The sequence below is a fragment of the Ursus arctos genome, unplaced genomic scaffold (assembly GCF_023065955.2).
Source record: "Ursus arctos isolate Adak ecotype North America unplaced genomic scaffold, UrsArc2.0 scaffold_34, whole genome shotgun sequence".
Lineage (NCBI taxonomy): Eukaryota > Metazoa > Chordata > Mammalia > Carnivora > Ursidae > Ursus > Ursus arctos.
The window spans coordinates 12,333,379-12,359,106 of record NW_026623030.1 but is presented as its reverse complement, the minus strand read 5'-3'; the positions used below and the strand labels follow the sequence as shown (position 1 = coordinate 12,359,106).

General features: G+C 42.5%; 1 protein-coding gene across 3 annotated transcripts in view; it reads right to left on the bottom strand.

Moving 5' to 3' along the window:
- RNF185 (ring finger protein 185) overlaps positions 1-24,720 on the bottom strand; it is a 36,318-nt gene extending 11,598 nt beyond the window's left edge. The window contains exons 1-2 of one of the 3 annotated variants that reach the window (XM_026484855.4): positions 24,587-24,720; positions 2,593-2,815 (exon numbers count right to left, since the gene is read on the bottom strand). In XM_026484855.4, coding sequence (XP_026340640.1) covers positions 2,593-2,768 — 176 coding nt within the window. In that variant the 5' untranslated portion in view covers positions 2,769-2,815; positions 24,587-24,720. Of the gene's footprint in view, positions 1-2,592; positions 2,816-3,920; positions 4,124-24,582 lie in introns of those variants that run through there. The other 2 variants (XM_026484854.4, XM_057305984.1) reach the window with 2 other exon arrangements.
- Positions 24,721-25,728: the final 1,008 nt, after the last annotated feature.

Below are 25,728 nucleotides of genomic sequence, written 5' to 3'. Positions count from 1 at the left end.
AGGCTCACATATGTGACTCTAGATCTGGTTTAAGAAAATCTTCAGGCTGGGGCGCCTGGGTGGCACAGCGGTTGGGCGTCTGCCTTCGGCTCAGGGCGTGATCCTGGCGTTATGGGATCGAGCCCCACATCAGGCTCCTTTGCTATGAGCCTGCTTCTTCCTCTCCCACTCCCCCTGCTTGTGTTCCCTCTCTCGCTGGCTGTCTGTCTCTATCTCTGTCGAATAAATAAAATCTTTAAAAAAAAAAAAAAAAAGAAAATCTTCAGGCTGTCCTCAACCTTGAGTGGTCTGCTGGTAGGAAGTAGTTTAAAAGTTCAAGTTTATTATTTAAAAAAGTCTTTAAATAATGAAAAGGATGGGGATGCTGCTTGGCAAAAAGGGCTACCTCACAGCTTAACGAGTTGTACTACAATGAATTGCTGCTCAGTCTCTCATTTTTCAAATGAGAAAACCAAACTCAGAAATAAGAAACAACTTCCCTGCGGCACCAGGACTAAAAAGTAAGTCTCCAGTTTATTGCCACTTCTATTACCCAGCACTGGGTGCAAAAAAGGACATTTACAGAATTGAAGGAAAAGTTACTGTAACTCAGATTTTTCACTTTTACTCGCTTGACTTATTCATCCAACTAACAGATATCCACTGCATAGCTCCTGTGTGCCAGGACAGGGGAAAACGTGGACATGGTTTCTGTCCCTCATTAAACATGACTCCTCTAGCTGAGTAATATTTGCTGGACTCAGAGGCTAATTCCTTTTCCAGTTCCTGAACCACAGTTTAGCCCCACCATCCAGACATGCAATCTCCCTGGATGTAACAGACACATCTGAATTTGACTCCTACGTTAACCTTGCAACGTCATTCCTAACTGAGCCCAAGGCACCCCAAATCACAGCAGATCTCCAACGGCCTTCCCTTGAAGGCTGTAGGGGAGAAGTGGAGGTGACTTTCCTGTAGGGGAAAGTTCAAAATTATAACAAAGATGGTGATCGCTTCAATTAATTTTTTTTAAAGATTTTTTATTTATTTGTTTGACAGAGATAGACAGCCACCGAGAGAGGGAACACAAGCAGGGGGAGTGGGAGAGGAAGAAGCAGGCTGCCAGTGGAGGAGCCCGATGTGGGACTTGATCCCAGAATACCGGGATCACGCCCTGAGCCGAAGGCAGACACCTAACGACTGCACTACCCAGGCGCCCCTGCTTCAATTTATTAAGCAATTATTGTGTGCCAGGGCACGGCTGACCAGCTTTTCATTTGTTAATGTTACTGGAGGGCCATATGAACCTATGACAAAGTATAATTATTTCCATTTTACAGATGAGGAAACTGAGGTACAGAGAGGCTTGAAGATTTGCCCAGGGACAAACCACTCTGATAGGAAGCATCTGTTTAATTTTAGAATCTGTGTTCTTTCTCATGGTACCTTGATTTATTCTTAATGTTGTCACTTGTTTCAAGTCCTGGTTTTATAATGGCCCAGAGAATCTCCAATTTCTAGTAAACAACAGTTTCTGCATATAACTTAATGATTAGCACAAGAGCTGCCAGAACAAAATCTACCCCATTCTATTTAGTCAATAAATTTATCTCTTTATCTTCAACTCCCTTAAATATACTACTTAAATGACCCTTTCCTTCGCACCACTTCCCTGCTCAAAAATATCCTACAGTCTTATGTCCTACTCAATCAAATCTGGGTTTGATAATCTGGCCCAACCCTCCCTTAACCACTCTTGTTCCCTAATACTTCCCAGCCCCTATCCAGGGCGCTATCTGAGGTACACAGCAGTTTCAGGGTCTCAAAGTCTCATAACCAAGACTGCATGTCTATCCCTAGAAAATGCTTGCCTTGTGGGGCACATACTCTTTGCCTTATCTGCCATTCTTACCCCTCCACTTAGCCCAATTCACCCTTCAAGGTCCAGCTCAAAATCAAGGGAGAAGAATAAAATCTCAACATTTACCCAGATCCTCAGATCCAGGAGGGACTTCTATAATGATGGAGGCCAGAACGAAACTGACCCTGCCACTTCATTTTGACATACATAAAATATAGCAACAATTATTAGGATCATTGCTAACACATTCTATTTAGTGTGTGCTATGTGCTCTTCTAAGCTTTTTATGTATTTTGAGTCATTTGATTGCTCACAAACAACCCCGTAAAATGAAACAGACTGTGTGTAAGCACCTTGCCCAAGGTCATCCAGCAGGGAAGTGAGAGAGTCAGGATTCAGAACAAGGACGTCTGGCTCCACTGTCCTTGCTGTACAGTGTAGCACAGTATAACCACTGCACACGCTGTCTCTTCGCTCAGCACAGCAAGTGGCACACAGTAATTGCTTACTAACTGGTGAGTATTTTCACTTTAGAGGTGGGGGTACAGAGTCCAGAGTGGGGGCAGGATTTGCCCAAGGCCACTCAGCTCATCAGCAGAACTGGGATAAGAACCCAGGGCTCCTGCTTCTTGGACCTGATTGTATCAGGAGACCCAAAGTGGGTGGGAAATCTCTTGTTCCAAAGCTGCCCAGGCCACAGGCTTTCTAAACTTGGAAGTGTATCTTCTGGGAGGGGTGGCAGGGGTACTCACCAGAAGAGGTGGCCACACAGGCTGATGACGGCGTCCTTTGCTGTGTCCAGGCAGATGTTGCACTCGAAGGTGCTGTCCTGCCCTCCACTCTCACCAGCACCATTGCTGCTACCGCTGGGCCCCCCTGCACTGGAGTTCTCAGGGGATGCAGAGGCCGAGGGCCCCTTGCTCGCCATCCCTGGCTGTCAGCAAACTCTGACTGAAGATTCTCCCAAGGAAAATCCTGAAAAGAAGAGAGCCCTTGATTGCCAATTTCTGCAGCCCACTCTCCCCAGCTTCCATGGCAATACCCCCATCTTCTCTCAGCTCCAGAAGTTCAGATTATGACTGAACCCTTAGACAGACTTTTCAGGGGCTGCAGAGGATGATACTTGAGGGGCACTACTCCAGATAACAATGACTCAAAAACTTTCATGAACACAGCCTAAAAGGTACCACACAAACACACTGTATGAATACAGAACACCCTCCATCCAGATGGCTCTCTAAAGGAACTGAGACCCTTTCTCACGTCTTTACACTCTCCCAGGATAACCAATCCAGGTAATGTGCTCAATAAAACTAAATGTTCATAGGCTGTCCTCTAACTTTGGACTGCCTCTGTATTAGTGGGTGAATCTGCTTAGACCACAAGGCTTATGTCACTGCTGTACACAGAAAACCAGTTACCATAAGTGAAAGATAAATACAAACATATAATGACAGAAAAGCTATTCATCCCCATACGGAAATCATCTGGCACATTCATATAATGCTTTGGGCAAACTTGATCTGGTCCAATCTCTTCAGGAAATTGAAGCCCAAGACCTGTCCTCTAATGGACTAATGTGCAGCTGAAACCGGGACTCATGATTCCCAGTCTGAATTCAAACCACTGTATCACCACAGATCAAGCTGGCCAACAAGTGCTGGGAGAAACAGACAGTTGTTCAATATTGCCTCCAAAGAACCTGCCAGCGCTAAACAAGAAGGAGGATAAGATCAACAATACAAAGGATACCCCGAAATTCTGGGTGCAGATTAAGAATCTGTCGAGAGTTTGGTCTGGCCACTCCCCCCATCTTAGAAATTCCAAGTAGGAGATGCTGGCTGGTTATCACAGCCAGAGAACAAGCAGCTTGGATGCTGGCTTCAGCTGAGCCTCCAGCTTACTAGGTGTTCTGAGAACATCCCTCCTCCTCTGTGGGCCACAGTGTTCTCATCTATAAACTGAGGCACGGGACTACATGGTCTCCTAGTTGTCACCTTCCAGCTCTGGGACTGCTGCTCCAGGTCATCTCATCCACTCTTTCCAAAGCAGGCGGCCCTACCGTAAGTGTGGGACTCACCACTGGAGCACCAAAAGGCTGCTCTGATTCCAGGTTCCAAAGTTTGAAGATGTTAAGGACCAAAAAGCCAGTCTTCTCAGACCAAGAATCCTTCCTACACACCAGCACCTTAGAACTGTGAACTCACAAGCATCCCTCACCACCACAGCAGCTCAGTGACTTGAGCAGGGAGAGGAGACCGGCTCACTGTCACTTTTTCACTCAGTTACATCATTTTACATAATGTCCCAGAAGGGCAGCTGGCTGCTGGCAGCACAAGTGCCTCACTGGCCTCAGCTCCAAGACTTTCCTCCTGACCCAGTGCTTCTTCTTCTCCACATACAACTGTTCTCTTCTTAGGATGAAGCCTGCCTCTGAGGGCCATGTTATGGCCTTCACATGTCCTTTCAGCTCAAGTACCTGACCTGTATGAGCTTCTTTAAAATATGTTTATCTTTTAAAATTGAGAACTGTGCTGGGCACCTGGGTGGCTTAGTCAGTTAAGCGTCTGCCTTCATCACAGGTCACGAGCCCAGTGTCCTGGGATCAAGTTCTGCATCGGGGCGGGGGGGGGGGGGGTGTCCATGCTCAGTGGGGAGTCTGCTTCTCCCTTTACCTTTCCCCTCCTGCTCCTGATCTCTTTCTGTTTCTCAAATAAATAAAATCTTCAACATTAAGGGCAGTGTCTACAGAAGTGGAAAGACAATCATAAAGTCTGGTTCACTGATCAATCTTAATGATAGTCTCCTGATGTGATGCAATAGGAAGTACATATCACCAACAATGAAGCACTCTGAAAACATAGACTCTAATCATGTCTCCAAAATAAATTATGCACTTACAGAAAATATGGGGCATAGAAGCGTGTGTTTAACAACTCTGGGAGGCAATCAGCAAATCTAGATTGTGGGACCTTTTACAGGACAAATAATCCAAGTTCTTAAAAAATAAATAGCGTAAGTGGGACATGGAGTTCTAAATTGAGACTTGAGAAATACCAACCACTGAAAGTGTGTGGATCTCACTGGAAGCAGGTTCAAACAAACCACCGTAAAAAGACACTTGTGACATGACTGCCAAAAATTAGATTTAGCCTGGGTATTAGTTCATATTGAGGAATTACTGTCAATTTTATTGAGTATGATAATGGTATTGCATAATTTTTAAGAAATAGTCATCTGCTAGAAATACTTATTTTTTTAAAAGATTTTACTTATTTATTTGAGAGAGAGAGAGCACAAGCGAGGAGAAGAGGGAGAGGGAGAAGGAGGCTCTCTACTGAGCAGGGAGCCTGATGCAGGGCTCGATCCCAGGACCCCAGGATCATGATCTGAGCCAAAGGCAGATACTTAACCAACTGAGCCACCAGTCACCCCTAGAAATATAAACTTAAATATTTATGAAGGAATGATGCTTGGGATTTGCTTTAAAATACTCCAGGAGGAGAAGTGAAAATGGAGAGAAAAGGCTAAGAACAGAGAAGGTGATGGTTGTTGGAGCTGGATGATGAATGGGGGTTTATTCCATTAGCTTATTTTTGTGTGTGCTTGTACATTTCCATAATAAAGGGAATTTTTTAAAAAGGTTAGGTTGCAGAAGAGTTATGTGCCTGAACTTATTTGGGTAAAAACAAAATATATAAAAGAATACACATACACACACACCCAGAAAATGTCTAGAAGGCACACACTAAACTATCAACAATTATTTTGGGGATTAGGGGCTGTAGAACTTTGAATTTTATACTCTTATCCTGTTTGTTTTTTTTTAAAGATTTCATTTATTTATTTGACAAAGAGAGAGATAGCCAGCGAGAGAGGGAACACAAGCAGGGGGAGTGGGAGAGGAAGAAGCAGGCCAATGGAAGAGCCTGATGTGGGGCTCGATCCCAGAACGCCGGGACCACGCCCTGAGCCAAAGGCAGACGCCCAACACCTGCGCCACCCAGGCGCCCCTACTCTTATCCTGTTTTAATGTTTTATGACAAGCAGATATTACTTTTACAATAACATTTTTAAAAATTGCAAAATGTATGTATAATATTACATACGTTACAATAATGAAATATAAATATTAGAAAATGGGGGCGCCTGGGTGGTGCAGTCGTTAAGCGTCTGCCTTTGGCTCAGGGAATGATCCCAGCATTTTGGGATCAAGCCCCACATCAGGCTCCTCTGCTAGGAGCCTGCTTCTTCCTCTCCCACTCCCCCTGCTTGTGTTCCCTCTCTTGCTGGCTGTCTCTGTCAAATAAAATAAAATCTTAAAAAAAAAAAAAAATTAGAAAATGTCTTTTAAAATGTGGAAAAACATACCAAACTGTTAATAGTGACTATCGGTATTGGTGGGGGCTTAGAGGTAGTGACGTATTTTCTAAGTCCTCCCCATTTACAAAACTGACATTTTTACATGTATTAATTTTGAAATCAGACAAAAGAGCAATAGTACATCTAAAAAAAAAAGACTTCTGGGGCGCCTGGGTGGCTCAGTTGGTTAAGCATCTGCCTTAGGCTCAGGTCATGATCCCAGGGTCCTGGAATGAGACGGGCTCTCTGCTCAGCGGGGAGTCTGCTTCTCCCTCTCCTTCTGCCCCTCCCCCTTCTCATGCGCACACATACCTGTGTGCACACTCTTTCTCTCAAATAAAATCTTTAAAAAAATAAAAATAAAAAAGTAAAAAAAACAAAAAACTTCCCAGTGTTCCAGGTTTCCCCAATCCTGAAAAGCTCTGAGTTCAAGTCCTAACTCCACCACTCTGAGTAGATACCTTGATGGCTACAATCTTTCTTCACGTGAAAAGGGAGGGTGTCATGCCTCCTACAGGGCTGCAAAGGTAGCCCTATGAGTGACCTGGACGGTCCACTAAGGTAGGAGAAGGCCACTGCTACTGGGGAGACATACACAGACACCCCTTATCCTGGTTCATTACCCTCTCTACTCCCTGGACCCAACAAGGCTCTGCATGGCTCATACTCCTAAGGGAAAGAGGCTTAAGGGAACAGTCAGGATCAAGGCAGGTGTTAGGGTGGGAATGGTCAGGCGACAGTAACAGGACAGCTCAGTTTGTAGACAGCAGCAGGCTTGCAGCAGGTTAGACACTGGGACAAGCCTGCACATCCCAACTCCAAGCAGACCACATAACTCTCATTCTAATTCTTAGCAGACTGACCACGTGGTCCCTACTCAGGCTCTAAAGCCTCCTCCTAGCAGGCACTCAAATATTTGCTGAGTGAGTGGGTGTGGGCACATGTGACTGGTTTTGGTCAACAGGCCAGCTGCTCACAAACCTCTCTTTGCAACACATCCTGAGCCCCAGTCATGCACCTATCCCTGGAGCCTTCTCTCATCTCCTCCCTACCCTCATGTACAGGAACCTCACCACACCAAGGCAGCACGGCAGAGATGAGCAACCTTCCCTGTGGACTGTCTACTGAACACCTGCAGAACAAGAGAATGTGACCACAGCCTCCTGGGCCCAGCAGAAATGGGACAGTGGTCAGAGGACAGAGAGCCCTGGTTGGCTCAGGAAGTGGACAGAATAAAAGGAAAGCAGGCCCTGAGCATGCCTGAGCTGCCATTCTACTAAAACTTTCTCCTAGTCCTGGTAGGGACTATGAATTTCAACCTGATCACACAGCAAACTTGTTGTAGCTGGTTCTCAGCCACTGTCCCTACTCTGACAAGTCTTCACTCCTGACCTGAATCTATTTTCTGCTTTTCAAGCACATTCACATCTATTACCACTCTGATCCTCACTCCATTTTACAGATGAGGATATTAGGCCAGGGAGGTTAGAGGACCTGCCCAAGGCCAGGCCATCATACAGTGACAAATTCAGACTTTCCAACAAAACACTGGCACTCTTTTCACTCTTACATATTACCCTTTAACATGTAGCTTTACAAAATTAAATACCTGGAATTGGTTTCCCTTAAGTTTATCGTGCAATGCTGTAACTTTTGTGTTCTTTGAAGTGAGTGTGAAGCATGCATTTATGCATTCAATCAACAGATCTCTAGTACCAACTACATTTAAGGCTTGGGGCTACCAGCTGTGTGTGTGGATGGAAGTCACAAAGAGCATGGCCAAGTTGAGGCTCTGGAATCTCGAACAGGAGCCAAGGAAGACACATGGATAATTATAAGAATTCTTAACAAGGGGCTCCATCAAACTTGCCTGTTTTTCCTAAACAAGGCACCTTCCCAGAAATCTGGTTCCTAGACCCCCTCAGTGATTTAAACAGGATTTGGATCTAGACAGTGCCCAAGAATCTGTATTTTCAAATAAGTGCCCTTACCTTCCACACCAGGTGATTCTTTGATGAAGTTTTGGAAACCCAGCTCTCAAACAGGGAAGAACTCTACCAAAAGCACAAAGCAGTGTGAAACAGCACAGAGTTAGGAAGGGACAGTGACCTCAGGGCCTGTCCTTTAGAATGCACAACCCCCAGCTACAGTACACAGGGACTATGAAGAGGTCAGATAAACTTAGGGGATGGGGGACAAGTCTGCTGAGATCACAGACCAGCCAGCACCTGGTCCATCCAGGACACAGCTGACCATTAAAGAAACCAATTCATACCTAGTTTCAAAAAACATTCCTAAATTTGAGATGTCCAGGTTGGCACAAGTGGTGCTGGGACTAAAGCAGATTTGCAATACTTAATGATCCCTTAGGAAAGCAGAGCCTGGAAGGTGAAATTGAATGACCCAGCATCCTCACTACTATTACCTTCCAGAGCTGGCCTGGTCTACCTCACAGGAACTGAGCAAGGAAGAGAATAGAAAAGTTGCATATCTCTTTAGAAAATAATGGGGAACTTGACCTCATGAAGAAATCTCTTCATAGCATTCTTGTATTCAGTTCTTAGGTTCTAGAGAACTGCAGGTATTCAAAATCTGCCTTCTCTGTGCCTTTAAACTCTAAGAAATCCTGTACCAGGGTATGCAGAGGCATCTAAGAATGTTAATCCTAGGGATGGAGATTACGAATTTGGGTGATAAATGACTGGTTCGATCCCAGAGGATATCCAGCAGAGTTCTTGTTCCTGTGGGCAAATGCTTGTTCACATGGAAGCTTTCTGCCAGGAACTGTAGCTTGCCTGAGCCTGTCTGTGCTGCTCATTAGGCTGCAGCTGGACCACATGCAGGCAGAGATGAGAGCTGCATTCTGAAAATGTCTACATCACACTCACAGAAGGCTGGAGTAGGAAGAAATCTAAGTTAAGTTGATTGGAACTTGGAACACAGAAACCAGGCTCTAATATTCAGAGTCTAAATGTTGTTTAGGTGGGTCCCTAGGCCAGCTCACAGAGGTCTGGCCCTCAAATATAGGACCATGGGCATGAATGACCTTCCAAGTCCAAAAGGAGAGAGGAGGCTGAGACCGGCCTCTTTTCTTTGGGGCAGCACTGGTCCTTTTCTATGGCATCCTTTAACCTCCCTATCTGTTCAATCAACCCCTCTCTTATCTTCAAAGATTTTTTTTTTTTTAAGATTTGTTTATTTATTTGAGACAGAGAGTGAGAGAAAGCACAAGCTGCAGAGAGAAGCAGAGGGAGAAGCAGGCTCCGATAGGATCCTGAGATCATGACCTGAGCCGAAGGCAGACAGAAACTTAACTGAATAAGCCACTCAGGCGCACCATCTTCAAAGATTTGTTAAAGATCTTATTTGTCAAGCATTCAGGATACAGAGATAAAGGGTTTCAGTCTACTAAAGGGGTACATAGACAAGTAAACAAGGCAGCCTAGCTCGCTGAGTGCTGATGGAAGTATGTACAGTGCACGACTGCAGGGCATGCTGGGGAGACACAGAACTTAGGACAAGTGGACAATTCACTGTACTGGGTTCAGGATGGCTGGAGACCAGGGCACATATGAGCGTGGTAAGGCAGCAAGGGCTGGGACTGAGGCAGGAAGAAAGGCCTTAGAGTCCTTGTGCCCTTCATATTTGAGTGGGGACTCTGGGATCAGCTGCTGCTACTTTTTCATCTTTTCTTCCGGTATTTTGAATTGATTTTCTTTGTTTTGGTTTAAATTTCACTGCTTTTTTTTTTTTTTTTTTTTTTAAGATTTTATTTATTTGAGAGAGAGTGAGAGAGAGCGCGCATGGGGGGGGAGAGGGTGAGGGAGAAGTAGACTCCCTGCTGAGCAGGCCCCGTCCCTTCAATGCTTTTCCTTAAAGCTTACCAGGTTTCATAAGAAAAGGTAAAGCAAGATTTGGATGATCACTGGCACAAGCTTTTAAGGGTCACCCAAGAGCTGCTTTTTATCATCCTTTATATCACTGTCTTAAAATATTCTTTAACTTTTTATGGACTTTTGTCCTTAAAAACTAGCATGGCAGGGGCACCTGGGTGGCTCAGTTGGTTAAGTGTTTGCCTTTGGCTCAGGTCATGATCCCAGGCCTGAGTCAGGCTCCTTGGCTCAGCAGGAAGTCTGCTTTTCCCTCTCCCTCTGCCCCTTTCCCCTGCTTATGTGTGTGTGCTCTCTCTCTCAAATAAATAAATAAAATCTTTAAGGAACAAAAACCAAAAAACAAAACTAGCAGAGCAGAGGAATTTGATGGCTTTGGGTTCCAAACCTCAGCTCTGCCACTTACTCAGTAACTTTAGACATTATTTTCTCTCTGAGCCTTTGTTTTACTCCTAGGTGTAAAAGGGGCTATTACCCTCCTCACAGGATAGTTTATAAGAATTAAAGAGATAAAACAATAAGGGACTAGCACGGTGCCAACAGAGTTAAGTGCCTGAAAAATGTTAATCTCACCTTCACTGTCAGGTCTCACAAAGTACACTGAAGGTGTACGGCTTCTTTATATTCCCCACAGAGCTATGTAAATCAGCAGTTAATCTGCTTAATGAATGAGACACAACCTCCCTTTCTGAATGACCATCATTCTCTGAAGGCATAGTAGGTGAAACATCAGAACCGTATGAGAAAATCCAGAATGGGATACACTTAGTTTGATTCAGGCAAAATCAGATTTTCACCAAAAGTTTTAAAATCAGAAGCCATTTTTAATATTTATTATCACCATGAATAATGTCAGCAAACACTTAGCACCCTCTACGTGAATTACCTCATTTAATCTTCATAACCTGCCTCTGTGGTAAACACTACTATACCATTGTTAGCATCCCCTGGAATGTTAGATTAAGGCTTAGAGTAGTTCCGTCGTTTGACCAGAGCCAGTCAGAGGCATAGCATCCCAACTCCCAGGCCAATGTGCTTAAAAGACAGCACGTCAGTGATCTGTTTGTGTGTGTTTGTCCTTGGGCCCAGCTTCCAGGTGCCTTACTCAGCACAGGGCCAGGAACCTGAAGAACACCTCATAAATGTGCGTGGGTTGATAGATCTGATAGCCAGACTTAGAACTATACAACTCGATATGACTCAATTCAGCCAAATGAAGTTGTGGAAATCAGTATCCTAAAAGAACAAAATATTCTTTAGGGATGTTTTTCAGAACTGGAAATATCACATAACTATTTTTTTTTAAGTAAGTACTGCTCAGAACTCTGAAACAAATGAAAAAGAAAAATTTTTTAAAAGATCAGGTATCTGCAACCAGAAAAAGGTTTGGGTTTTCCCAAATTGGTACCACCTCTATTAGAGATAACTACTGACACAGTGTTAATTATTCATTTATCTGTTAGACACCTCCTAGAGCCACAAGCACAGTGCCTGACACAAAGTCAATGTTTGATAAATGTATGTGAATGAACGATGAGGATCTACCAATTTCAATTCAAACCAATATAATTGCATTAAATATTGTTATTAAAGAAAACATCTTCAGATTGGACAGATCTCAGTTAAGGGCTGTGGATTTCTAGTATAATACAGTGAAGGGAAGAATCTGGAACCAGAAGACCTAGTCTGATACTCAGCTCTGCCACTCACTAAGCCAGGATCCTTACTTGCAAATGAAATAACTGTGTATGCCCTTCCTTTGTTACCAGAAAAGTTTTCAAAATGAGAGTTTTGCTTTCATTTTCATGCAGTTAGTAAATCCTTATTAATACAGAATCTATGAAATCTCATTAATTCAGATTTTACCTGAGGTTGAGCTAAAGAGCTCTAAAATATTCTGAAGGTAGAGTATAAAAAGAAAATAAATGACAAAATTTAACTAAATAAGGAGTAAACTTTCTAAGAGTTTTAGAACACTCAGCTCATACTTGACAAAACCATGATCTCATCCTTTGAATAGGAGGTCCTAAGGAGGACCATCGGGAGAACATATATAAGATAAACCAACTACGTTTTAAAATAATAAAACCAAAATGACACTATTTTGAATAATATGTAATATTGACTTTTACAAATCAGGTTTGTGTCTTGAGCCACCTGACGTTAACTGTCAGAGCAGTTTGGGAAACATTTGGAGAATGCCAAGAACTACACTCAATGACAAAAACAAATCAGACAAACTTCTGGTTCCTGCCCTCAAGAAGTCTATGGTCTAGTCATAATTTAACTGTCATTTTTTAAAAAGAATCTCACTGAAAAATGCCTCTGCGGAGATGGTAGTGCTAAGAAAAGACAAGTAATTTTCCTAGGCTTTTGCCCAGGACCCACTCCCATATTCAGAGAGCTGTCCCTGTTTAAAAACTCCCTGCATGCCTATACCACATGGCACTTCTGAGGAGCACCTGGGAGCATGGATATCAAATAATCAGGTGCTATAGAAACTACCAGGAGAGTCAACTTGGTGACTGATCCAAGAGTGGAATGGCCAGCCAGACCCTAGGTCATTTCCAGAGAAACAGTCACAGCCTGCTGCTTCTAACCTGTGTGTCCTTAGACTACCATTTAGCCGTGCTTTGCTCCCACTGCTCAATGAGATGTACCCATGACATCCCAGCTGATGTGAAGAGTAGAAAAGGAGGGGCCATGGTAGCTATGCGGCAATTCAAAACCCAGGCCACTTCTGAGACTCTTAAGCCAGAACCCACTTCGTAGCTTCTTCCCTACTTTAAATATTACACTTCTGGCAAAGATTTCTTAGATAAAGCATCAAAGGCAAAGGCAACAAAAGAAAAAAACAAATTAGCCTTCATGAAAATTTTAAAATTTTGTGCACCAAAAGACACTAAACAGAATAAAAAGGCAATTCACAGAATGGGAGAGAATATTTGCAAATCATGTATCTGAGGGGTCAATAGCCAGAATATATGGAAAACTCCTAAAACTTGGGGCACCTGGGTGGCTCAGTTAAGCGTCTGCCTTCAACTCGGGTCATGATCCCAGTATCCTGGGATCAAGCTCCAAACTGGGCTCCCTGCTCAATGGGGAGCCTGCTTGCCCCTCTCCCTCTGTCCCTCCCCCTGCTTGTGCTCTGTCTCTCTCTCAAATAAATGAATAAATCTTAAAAAAAAAAAAAAAAAAAAACCAACCTCCTAAAACTCAACAACGATGAAACAACAATCCATTTAAAAAATGGGCAAAGGAGGGGCACCTGGGTGGCTCAGTTGGTTAAGCGTCTGCCTTGGGTCTTGAGATCGAGCCCCACACCAGGCTCCCTGCTCGAGGGATAGCTTGCTTCTCCCTCTCCCTCTGCCTGCCGCTCCCCTTGCTTACGTTCTCCTTCTGTCAAATAAATAAATAAAATCTTTTTTTTTTTTTAAATGGGCAAAGGACTTGAATAAACATTTCTCCAAAGATATACAAGTGGCCAAAAACAACATGAAAAAATGCTCAACATCACTAATTACAAAAATCCCAATCCAAACTACAAAATACCACCTTATACTGATAAGGATGGCTACTATAAAAACAAAACAAACAAAAAACAGAAAATAACAAGTGTTGCTGAGGAGGTGGAGAAATTGGAACCTTTGTGCACTTTTAGTAGGAAAGTAAAATGGCACAGCTGCTGTGGAAAACACTATGGCAACTGCTCAAAAAATTAAAAACAGAATTACCATACGATCCAGCAATTCTGCTCCTGGGTATATAGCCATAAGAACTGAAAGCAGGGTCTTAAAGAAGTATCTGTACACCCATGTTAATATCTGCATTATTCACAACAGCTAAAACATGGAAGCAAGTCAAGTGTCCATTCACACATAAATGGATAAACAAAATGTGATATATGCATACCATGGAGTATTATTCAATCTTAAAAAGGAAGAAAATTCTGACACATACCACAACACGGATGAACCTTGAGGACATTATGCTAAGTGAAATAAACCAGTCGCAAAAAAGACAAATACTGTAGGACTCCACTCATATGAGGTACTTAGAATAATCAAAATGACGAAGACAGAAAGTAGAATTATGGTTGTCAGGGGTAGGGGAGAGGAGGGAACAGTGAGTTACTGTTTAATGGGTATAGAGCTTCAGTTCTGCAAAATGAAAAGAGTTCTGGAGATGGATGGTGGTAATGGTTGCACAACAATATGAATGTACTTTTTTTTTTTTAAGATTTTTATTTATTTATTCGACAGAGATAGAGACAGCCAGCGAGAGAGGGAACACAAGCAGGGGGAGTGGGAGAGGAAGAAGCAGGCTCATAGCGGAGGAGCCTGACGTGGGGCTCGATCCCAGAATGCCGGGATCACGCCCTGAGCCGAAGGCAGACGCTCAACCGCTGTGCCACCCAGGCGCCCCAACAATATGAATGTACTTAATACCACTGAACTATACTCTTAAAAATGGTTAAGATGATAAATTTTATGTTATGTGTATTTTACTACAATAAAAAAAACTGGAAATAAAAAAACTGGATCCCTATATTTCCACAAAATGTCATTCATTATATGATTCCCTTAACAGAAAATATCTACGACAGGGCTGCCTGGCTGCCTCAGCTGGTGGAGTGTGTGACTCTTGATCTCAGGAGTCATGAGTTCAAACCCCACGATGGGTGTGGAGCCTACTTAAAAATGAATAAAAATAAAATAAAAATGGGTGAATACTGTCTTAATAAAAAAAGAAAGAAAGAAAATACCTACAATAGACAAATTCATAGAGACAGAAAGTGGATCAGAGGTTACCAGGAACTAGAATGAGGGCAGAATGAGAAGTTACTGTTTAAAGGGTATAGAGCTTCTGTTTGGGATAATGATAAAGCTTTGGAAACACAGAGTGGTGATGGTTGCAGAACACTGTGAATGTACTTAATGCCACCGAACTGTACACTTAAAAATGGTTAAAATGGTAAATTCTGTTATGTATATTACAATAAAAGTTTTTAAAAAAGAATCTGTGCTCCTTATTAGAAAGAAAACCAGATTTCCACTCACTAAGAACATGCCGAGTTAACTGTTATATATATCTATACAATACTTACTAACTTACTGAATAAGTGAATGGTTAAGTAAATGTATCAGAAGTAATGCTTACAGAAAAGGCTGGCATAAGCACGGAGACATTAACATTAAACTGCTAACAGGAGGGGCCTCTGTCTGGCTCAGTACATAGTAGAGTGAGCGACTCCTGATCTCAGGGCTGGGGGCTCAAACCCCGCACTGGGTGTAGAGATTACCTAAAAATAAAAATCTTCAAAAAAATGCTAACAGGAAAAAGTAAGCTATAAAACTGTGCAGTGAATGGTTCTAACCATTAAAAATGTACACACTGGGGGAGAAATGAGGAGGAAATAAAGCAACTTAATAAAGGCTCTCTTCAGATAACTAGAGCTAGAAACAATTTGGGTGGGAAGAGAGGGAAGCTTCTGTGAAATGCACATATACTACTTCCACAATTAAAATTACTGTTTTGTGCCCCTTACCCAGAACAGTTTCAACCTAGAACATCCTGATCGTTTCAAAAAACAAGTCCTGAAGTTATGCATCCTTTTTAAGGTACTGTGATACCAATTAATAAGGGAAATAGGGCTTATTAAAAAACAAAAACTAATTGTGGAAGATTTATTTAGGTTGAAAGAAACCTTTGTGTTTCATTTAGCCCTAATTCCTCGTTAAATAGCTCTGACTTCTTTGCAACATAGTTCCAACCCTAGGTTGATCAGTGAACAAAGAAAAATTTAATGATGGTCAGCAGACCCCCACTTACACCTGCAGAGATACCTCTCTACAACCTCCAAACACAACACTGCATAATTCAGTGTACAGAGACACAAAAAGATCACTTCAAAGAAGAAAGTATTAAATAGAACTTATTATCAATAGATTATCAGTGTAGCTGATTACCAAGTCTAATCTAATCAATGCACATACTTCCTTTGGCTAAGCTGGTCATGTCCTTTAATTTCTCTATTTTAGCATCTCCCTAACTATGCTTCTCTCCACCACATTTCCAATTATTTTTAAGAGTATGTTCAATATCTCCAGAGATAACCTGTCTGGTACCTGCTCCAGCCACTTGCTTCTTTAAGCTTTCCCCTAAGATCTTGTTTCCTACTCAACTTCACCAACCCACTTCTGTGGCCATGCTCTAAAATTTGTCATTAATGCTTACTGGTGTAAAACATGTATTTTAGTAGTCTCATCATCTGACTACCATTTCCTAAATTCTAGCAAGTTTCTTCTTAATACTACTCAGTTTGATAAGATTTCTAATAACTGGGATGGCTAGTTCACTAACTTTACTCCTTTTCTACTGCATATAAAGATTCTTGAAGTCCTTACTTCCTTTTTACCTTATTTAGATCTCATGGTCCATTCTTTTATCCATATGCATACCTCCATAATTTCCTTCCCCTCCCTTAGTTTCCATAAAGGACTTACTTTAAAAAATGTAAACCAGTAAAATAATGCCTTCCTATTTATTGATCTGTAAAAGAACTGAATATGTGGGGCGCCTGGGTGGCTCAGTCGTTAAGCGTCTGCCTTTGGATCAGGGCGTGATCCCGGCGTTCTGGGATCCAGCCCCACATTAGGCTCCTCTGCTGGGAACCTGCTTCTTCCTCTCCCACTCCCTCTGCTTGTGTTCCCTCTCTCGCTGGCTCTCTCTCTGTCAAATAAATAAAATCTTAAAAAAAAAAAAAAAAAAGAACTGAATACGACTAGACAGGGAAGGAGGAGAGAAGGAGAAGGAGATTTTCTGCAAATCAATTTACCTTAAATTTATGACCTCAAAAGACCCCTTGCAATTTTCAGCAATCCTTACACCATATTTTGAGTCAATCTCATTTATCAGTCTGTGAGGGCTGTTTCTTAACTTTTTACTTCTTTAGTTACAGCCAGCCTCTACTTTCTCTTCCCCTTCACTAATGACCATCCTTATTTCCCTGAAAAAAGTAAAAACGAGAACTGCCTTATCGTCCTACTTCCAAATAGGACAACTTGGCTCTGTCTGTAGTCTTATATTCTTTTTTCTCTCTTTATTACCATGCATAAACTATCTCTGCTCTTAACTAAGGCTAAACTTCCCACTCAAACCATGGATTACATTTCCTCTCACCTGTTCAAGGTATTTGCTCCCCAAAATATACCTTTCTCCTTGCATCTTTAAAGTTTGGCACTTGGCTAAATCTTATTTCTAAATCAATAAGAAAAATCTGTGTTATCTATACAGTGAAGTCTCCCATCTTAATTTCTTCTCTTTTTTTTTAAAGATTATTTATTTATTTATTTGACACAGAGAGAGAGAGAGAGAGAGCCAGCGAGAGTGGGAACACAAGCAGAGAGAGTGGAAGAGGAAGAAGCAGGCTCCCAGTGGAGCAGGAAGCCCAATGTGGGGCTTGATCCCAGAACCCTGGGATCACACCCTAAACTGAAGGCAGGCGCTTAAGGACTGAGCCACCCAGGCGTCCCTCCCATCTTAATTTCTATATACTTTACCAAAATACTTGTTAAATGAGTAAATTACTCAATTAATTGTTCTTAGGAATATGCCTCTATTTGTTTCCTAATTGTGAAGATTATCATATTTCATTCCTCATCCCCCAGTCCTTCTAATCTTTGGAAAAGGAAACATATATTTTCTTTTCTCTTCTTTTCTTTTTTAAGATTTTATTTGTCAGTGAGAGAAGAAAACATATTTTCTAAAGTTTCAGGCCCCTGATGCTAGAAGTGCTCTTAATATGGTATTAAGTCTGAAGTAAAAGGGAGGGGCGCCTGGGTGGCTCAGTCGTTAAGCGTCTGCCTTTGGCTCAGGTCATGATCCCAGAGTCCTGGGATCGAGCCCCGCATCAGGCTCCCTGCTCTGCTGGGAGCCTGCTTCTTCCTCTCCCACTCCCCCTGCTTGTGTTCCCTCTCTCGCTGGCTCTCTCTGTCAAATAAATAAATAAAATCTTAAAAAAAAAAATAAAAGAAGAAGTAAAAGGGAATAGTGTGCATTAGTCTTCCTGAATGATTCCTATTAGTTGAATGTAAAGATTTTGCATTTTGGACTACATTTTTTTTTATAATGGACATGAATTCTACCAACAAATAAAATGCTGGAGGACAATGCTGACAAACCTTGCTTGGCACAGTAAAGCAGAACAATAAAAATGCAAGCTGATACTATGAAAAATGATCATAACCATCAATGGGAAAATCATAACTGTCCGTGAATTTTAAAAATGTTATCACATTAAAAACACTCTTACTATTGGTACACATGTTCAGTGACATGAAAAAGTAAAATTAATACTCATTTAGTTTACCATAAAACATTAGAAGCACTGAAAATTAAGTCTTCTTTATTTGTAAAACTTTTAAAAATTTTTTATGGTATTTTTAGAAAAGATTTTATTTGTTTATTTGTCAGAGAGAGAGAGAGTAAAGCAGGGCAAGCAGCAGGCAGAGGGAGAAGCAGGGTCCCTGCTGAGCAAGGAGCCCAATGTGGGACTCAGTCCCAGAACCCTGAGATCATGACCTGACCTGAAGGCAGACGCTTAACCGACTGAGCCACCCAGGAGTTCCTGTAAAAACTTTTTTTTTTAAGAGAGGGGAGAGGGGCGCCTGGGTGGCACAGCGGTTAAGCGTCTGCCTTCGGCTCAGGGCGTGATCCCGGCGTTATGGGAATCGAGCCCCACATCAGGCTCCTCCGCTATGAGCCTGCTTCTTTGTCTCCCACTCCCCCTGCTTGTGTTCCCTCTCTCGCTGGCTGTCTCTATCTCTGTCAAATAAATAAATAAATAAATCTTAAAAAATAAATAAATAAATAAATAAAGAGAGGGGAGAGGGACAGCGGGAAAGGGAGAGATTCTTTTTTTTTTAATATTTATTTATTTGGGAGAGCACTAGGGAGAGCAGAGAGCACAAGAGGGGAAAGGGATGGAGAGGGGCAGAGAGAGAGGGAGAAGTAGACTTCCTGCCGAACAGGGAGCAATGTGGGGCTTGATCCCAGGACCCCGAGATCATGACCTGAGCTGAAGGTATACGCTTACCCAACTAAGCCACCCAGGCGCCCCGAGAGAGAGAGAGAATCTTAAACAGGCTCCACACCCACTGCAGAGCCCGATGCAGTGCTTGATCTCACAACCCTGAGACCATGACATGAGCCAAAATCAAGAGTTGGACACTTACCCAACTGAGCCATCCAGGCGCCCCTGTTTTATTTTTTAATTATATGTTCAAGATGGTCTGCTTATAGCCAAATGCTCTGGGGTCAAAAGAGGCATGGTGCACTGGTAGCTCTGCCACCCCAAGCAGCTGCCTCATATCACAAGTACGGAGTATTCCAAACCACCACCGACTCCTCTACTCCTTGCCTGTGACCAAATCACCACCAGAGTAGCTCTCGGATGGCAGGATATCCTAGTGGTTTTACCACATTTCCAATAATACTGTAGTACCCCTTTTATTTGACTATGGCCATCCCAGCTCTGCATGATCAGCAGTGGCTAAGGCTGAGAGAAGCTCTGAATGGTCAGCAGTTTCAAAGGGACAATTAACTCTGCACTTCAGCAAGTCCAAATCCAAGTCCATTCAGATCAGGGAGTTGCTGGGCACTGCCTCAGATTTTGCAGTGCAGCTCACTCTAAGTTACTTCAAGGGGCTTCAGGGAATCTGCAAACTCCGAATATTTACATGCAAAACTGTGCATAACAAATAATTCACTTACAAAATGGACAAAGGATCTGAATAGACATTTCTCCAAAGACACACAGATGGCCAATATGCACATGAAAAGATGTTCAAACAGCATCAGTCATTAGGGAAATGAAAATAAAAACTACAATTAGATGCCACTATGCAACACTAGGGTAGATATAATAATAACAAAAAGGGACAATAACAAGTGTTGGAGAGGATGTGGAGAAAATGGAACCCTCACATATTGCTAATGGGAATGTAAAATGGTACAGCTGCTGTGGAAAACAGTTTGGCAGCTCCTCAAAAAATTAAACATTGAGTTGCCATATGACCCAGCAATTCCACTCCTAAGGGGACACATCTAGGAGGACTGAAAATATGTTCAAACAAAAATGTGTACATGAATGTTCACAGCAGCATTAGTCATAATAACCAAAGGGCAGAAACAATTTAAATGTCAATCGATAATTGGATAAACAAAATGTGGTATAACCACACAATGAAATATTATTCATCAACAAACATAATGAAGTACCGATATAGGCCACAACATGGATGAACCTTATGAAAACACATGCTTAATGAAAGAAGCCAGACACAAAAGGTCACATACTGTAAAAAGGGCACATACTATATGAATCCCTACTAGTGGTTGCCAGGGGATGGAAGAGGGGAGAATAAGGAATGACTGCTAACATGCACAGGTTTTCTTTTTGGGGGACATGAAAATGTTCTGGGATTAAAATAGTGGTGATGACTACACAACCTGTGAACATACTAAAAACTACTGAATTGTACTCTTTAAAATGGTGAATTTTACGATACGTGAATACTATTTCAAAAAAAATTGACACTCTACAAAATAATCAGCCAGTCCTCTTCAAAAGTTTATAGTTGGGGCACCTGGGTGATTCAGTTGGTTAAGCCTCTGCCTTCAGCTCAGGTCATGATCCCAGGGTCCTGGGACTGGTAATGCCCCCCGGCCCCCACAATGGGCTCCCTGGTCAGTGGGGAGCCTGCTTCTCCCTCTGCCCCTCCCCCTGCTCGTGCTTTCTCTCCCTCTCTCTCTCTCTCTCAAATAAATAAATAACATCTTAAAAAAAGTTCACAGTCATGAAAGACAAAAAAGACTGAGAACTGTCTCAGACCACTAGAGACTCAGGAGGCTTGTTAACTAAATGCGATGTGGGAAGCTGGGTTAGATCCTGAAACAGAAAAAGGGCACTGGTAGACAAATGGCTAAATTTGAACAAAGTCTATAGATTAGTTAGTAGTACTGTATTAATGTTAAATTTCTTATTTAGATAATTTTAACGTAGTTATGTAAAATGTTAACATTATGAAAAGTTGGGTGAAAAGTATACGGGAAGTTTGTGTATTATTTTTGCAAGTCTAAAATTATTTCAAAATAAATTATACAAAAGTTAAAAAGTTAAAAATGTAAAGAAGTTAAAGAGTTAAAAAATGTACATAAAAAAAAAGCGCACATGATGCAAGTCAGGTGCTGGTAAGTTCTTTCTGTAAAATGCCATATAGTAAATACTTTAGACTTTGTGAACCATATGGTCTTTGGGGCAACTACTCAACTCTTCTGCCAAAAACAATATGTAAATTAATGGGTGTGGCTGTATTCCAATAAAATCTTATTTATAGTTTTAATTTTCCCATAATTTTCACATATCACAAAACATTATTCTTTTTTGGATTTATTCCCCATTTAAAAATGTAAAATCCATCCCTAGCTCACATGCCATGCAAAAAAGGGCAATAGAGACAGATTTGGCCCACATACCATAAACTGCAGACTCTCTAGATGAGAATTTGCCAATGTGAGGGGCACGAGGGTGGATAAGTCCAGAAGAGCATGCAACTCTTGATCTCAGGGTCAAGAGTTCAAGCCCCAGACTGGGTGTAGAGATTACTTAAATAAATTTAAAAAAATTTTTTTTTGTCAATGTGTGCTTCAGTTAAAAAGAAAAAGTGCTGCACGTCAATTAAGTTTGGCAACACTAGATTAAACAAGCTTAGATATGTTTATTATAGAACATCTCAGTCTATTTAATGTGGTACTATACACTGAGAAGACCCAAGAAAAGATAATGATATACAGCATTTCCAAACTTTATTTTACTGGAACACTTTTTTCAGAGGCGTCTCTTCAGAGTAGTGGCCTGAAGAACACACTTTGGAAATGCCAATTCAGGTACTTTTTTAAAAGGAAAATTTCAAGTTAAGTATTATAGACATCACCAAATTACAATCATTTTACCCAGCACCTGGATAATATCTGAATAAGCATTTCACAATGTGGTTTTTTGTTTTTTTTTTAATCCTCGGAAACACAAACAAAGCAGGAAAGTAAACAGAAGCAGGAAGTCTTGGCTCAAACACAATCTATTTTTCAGGAGGGGGGTAGGATGTGAGCAGAATTGGGTCATAATATGGAATCTTTGCCCCATAGGGCAATGTAAGCATTCTTACAGATTTTGAAAAAGCGACCTGCTTTTAGGAACTTCAACGTTTGATTAGAAAACTAAAGATAGGGGCGCCTGGGTAGCGCAGTCGTTAAGCGTCTGCCTTTGGCTCAGGGCGTGATCCCCGCGTTCCGGGATCGAGTCCCACATCGGGCTCCTCCGCTGGGAGCCTGCTTCTTCCTCTCCCACTCCCCTGCTGTGTTCCCTCTCTTGCTGGCTGTCTCTCTGTCACATAAATAAATAAAATCTTTAAAAAAAAGAAAAAAAGAAAACTAAAGATAAGCTAGGGGTGCATGGGTGGCTCAGGTCATGATCTCAGGGTCCTAGGATGAGCCCTGGGGTTCTGTGCTCAGCTGGGAGTCTGCTTGTCCCTCTGCCCGTCCCCCCAACCCTGCTCCTGCTTTCCCTCTCTCAAATAAATGAATAAAATCTAAAAAAAAGAAAAGAAAAGAAAAGAAAACTAAAGATATGCCAGAAGCATTACCTGTAGATTATACATTAGGGAGGATGATGAACTGGCAGGCAAGTCAAGTCCCTAAGAGTACTGGTTTTAAATGCTGGATGAAAAGTTAGCTGACAGACTGCAAAAATTCTCTCATTAGACACAAGAGCTATACAACACATTGCTCGAGAGAGGATTAAAGAGGGATTTATGTCCCGGGGAGGAAAGGCTGGCCTGAACAACCCTGAGGGGCCCTTCTGACCGAGGGTCCTCAATTCTGTGATCCAAAGAGTTCACTGGCTTCTCCTGATCAAACACAAAGTCTTTAGCAGCATTTCCAAGTTATTCTAAGAACATAAGCAACAAACCAATGGGGTGGGGTACCTCCTCATTCAACAAACGTTTACGGAGCCCTTATCAGAGGAACCATTCCAAAGTCCCTGAAAAAAGAATGGTGCACAGGACAACCAGGAACAGATTACATTAATTCATACCCACTGGCCTTACTTTTAGAAAATGTAGGCCACGGGGGATGGAGGAGTCAAGAAAAGAGGGCAGAAAAAAGAAAATCAGCACCAGAAAGACTGAAAATAGTTACTCAGAATCAGACATTTCAAGTTGGAAAGGGCTTCCATCTAATACCTATCTACCTCCTTCAACAGGGAGTTCATTACTTTTGGAGGCAATCCATTCCATCGCTGGTCACGTCTGACCAGCATTAAGTTCTTCTACTAGGTCAACAGAATCCGCCTATTGGTCCTAATTCTGCCACTTGCAACCCGAAAGATAAAAGTGAAGCACTCTTGGGGCGCCTGCGTGGCGCAGTCGTTAAGCGTCTGCCTTCAGCTTAGGGCGTGATCCCCGTGCTCTGGGATCGAGCCCCGCATCAGGCTCCTCCGCTGGGAGCCTGCTTCTTCCTCTCCCACTCCCCCTGCTTGTGTTCCCTCTCTCGCTGGCTGTCTCTCTCTGTCAAATAAATAAATAAAATCTTAAAAAAAAAGAGTGAAGCACTCTTCACCATAACAATTTTCTTCCGTTTTTAAAGACAGTTTCTTCTACTGTTCTCTTTTCTGGGCTGAACATCCCAATTCTTCCAAAGATCCAGAACCGGCTCCAGCCTCAAAGCAAAGAATGGATATCTAGTACTCATAAGGGGAAAGCGCTTCAAATCAGTGGGCTTCGAACGTCAATATGTACAGGACCCCCGAGGTGTATGTTCAAAACGTTCCGAGGTTCCGACCCAGATCCTAAATCACAGGTCTTATTTGAGTCTTGCACTGTAAAGCATGCATCCCGGGACATTTCAAAACAGACCAGCGTAAGAACCATTATTTTGAGGAACAGTGCCCTGTTTTACAAACGAGGAAACTGAGGCTCAACAAAGGGAATGGACGGGGCCCATAACGCACAATTGGCTCTAAGCGGCCAAGTTTCTCGGCTCTCTCACTCCCAAGCCCAACTCTGTTGACCACGTTTTCCGGTCTCGGCCTCTCCACCCGAGGCAAAATCATTTAAAACACATCCACCTGAGAGAGGCAGTCCGGGCCAGGGGCAAAAACAGAATTAGAGTGAGTCCCTGCCGGGAAAGGAGAGCTCGTGGGAGCCTTTTCCCTTCTCTCAGTTTCCCAAAACTGTAATCACAGGACGGAAGACCACAACGCCAGCCGGACCTCTCTTCTGGGGCGGAGGGTCCCGGGCAGAGCCAGGGTTGCTGTCTCTGCGCCGCTGGGCCAAGTGTCTCAGCCTGTGGGCCGGGTTAAGGCAGAAACCCTGCCCGCGTCCCTCAACCTCGACAGCCCCTAAGCTACCACCCGAGCCCACCACGTACCTGCCTCTGTTCAGCTAACGCCGCTGAGGCCACCCCGGCTTATCCGTCTGTCCGGCGCCCTGCCACTCAGTTCCTTCAGGCTGTCCGGTAGGACCTGCGAGCCCTCCTACGCAGACTCCGGTCACCTGACACAAACCCTCCCCTCTCCGAGGACTTCCGGCCACAACCGGAAGAGGTTGGTCCGCTGCGCTGTTCTCCCGCCCAGGTCAGAGGCTCTAAGGTTCCGCCTGTGGGCAGGAAGCGGAGAAATAGGGGCTGTTCGGTAGCTTTTCGAAGATCCTGGGTCCGGGCAGGGAAAGTACCAGATAAGTTTGGAACATCTTGTTGCATCAGAGTGTAAGCATGTTGGGAATCCGAATGATGAGAGCATGTTAAAGGACACAGGAGCTAACTTGAAGGAGATACCACTGGCCAAATCGGGGCAATTTGAGCCTCAAAATACATAATGACAGTGACAGAATATAACTAATGGAATAAAATGGTAACCCATGCAGTCTTTGCTGATATAAATAAGGAAGTAAATAAATAGATAGGGAAACGGGAAAACCCCTCCTTTTAGTAGAATGCCAACTGACAAAACCGATGGAGTTAGAAAATCAATAATGAATAGTAAAACTAGAGGAACAGGGTAATTACACATTAAAAGTGTCTCCCATAAATTACTTATTGATTACAAAAGGAAAATGGTAATTTTACAGAGGTATAACCTCAACAAGTGAATCAAAGTGATCAAAGTTAACATTACAGATTATAGCTCAAGTAAAGATCATTTTCCTTCCAATAAGATGCACTGAAAAGGACACAACATCTCTTCTGTGATATTTCTGTCAAAAATGTATAAATCAAATCTCATGAGGAAGCATGAAATAAACCCAAGTCGAGGGCACTCTACAAAATAACTTGGTATTATGAAAGACAGAGAAAGGCTGAGGAACTATCCTGGTTAAAAGAGATTAAAGAGGCATGACAACAAAATGTGGTGTGTGATTCTAAATTGGATTCTGGAAAGGGCAGGTGGGAGGCAAAATAGGTGTAATGTACAATATTGGGACAAGTGACAAATTTGAATATGGATCGTGGACTACCTCTTAATGCCTATTGTATCAATGTTAAATTTTCTAAATTTGATCACTATATTGTGGCTAT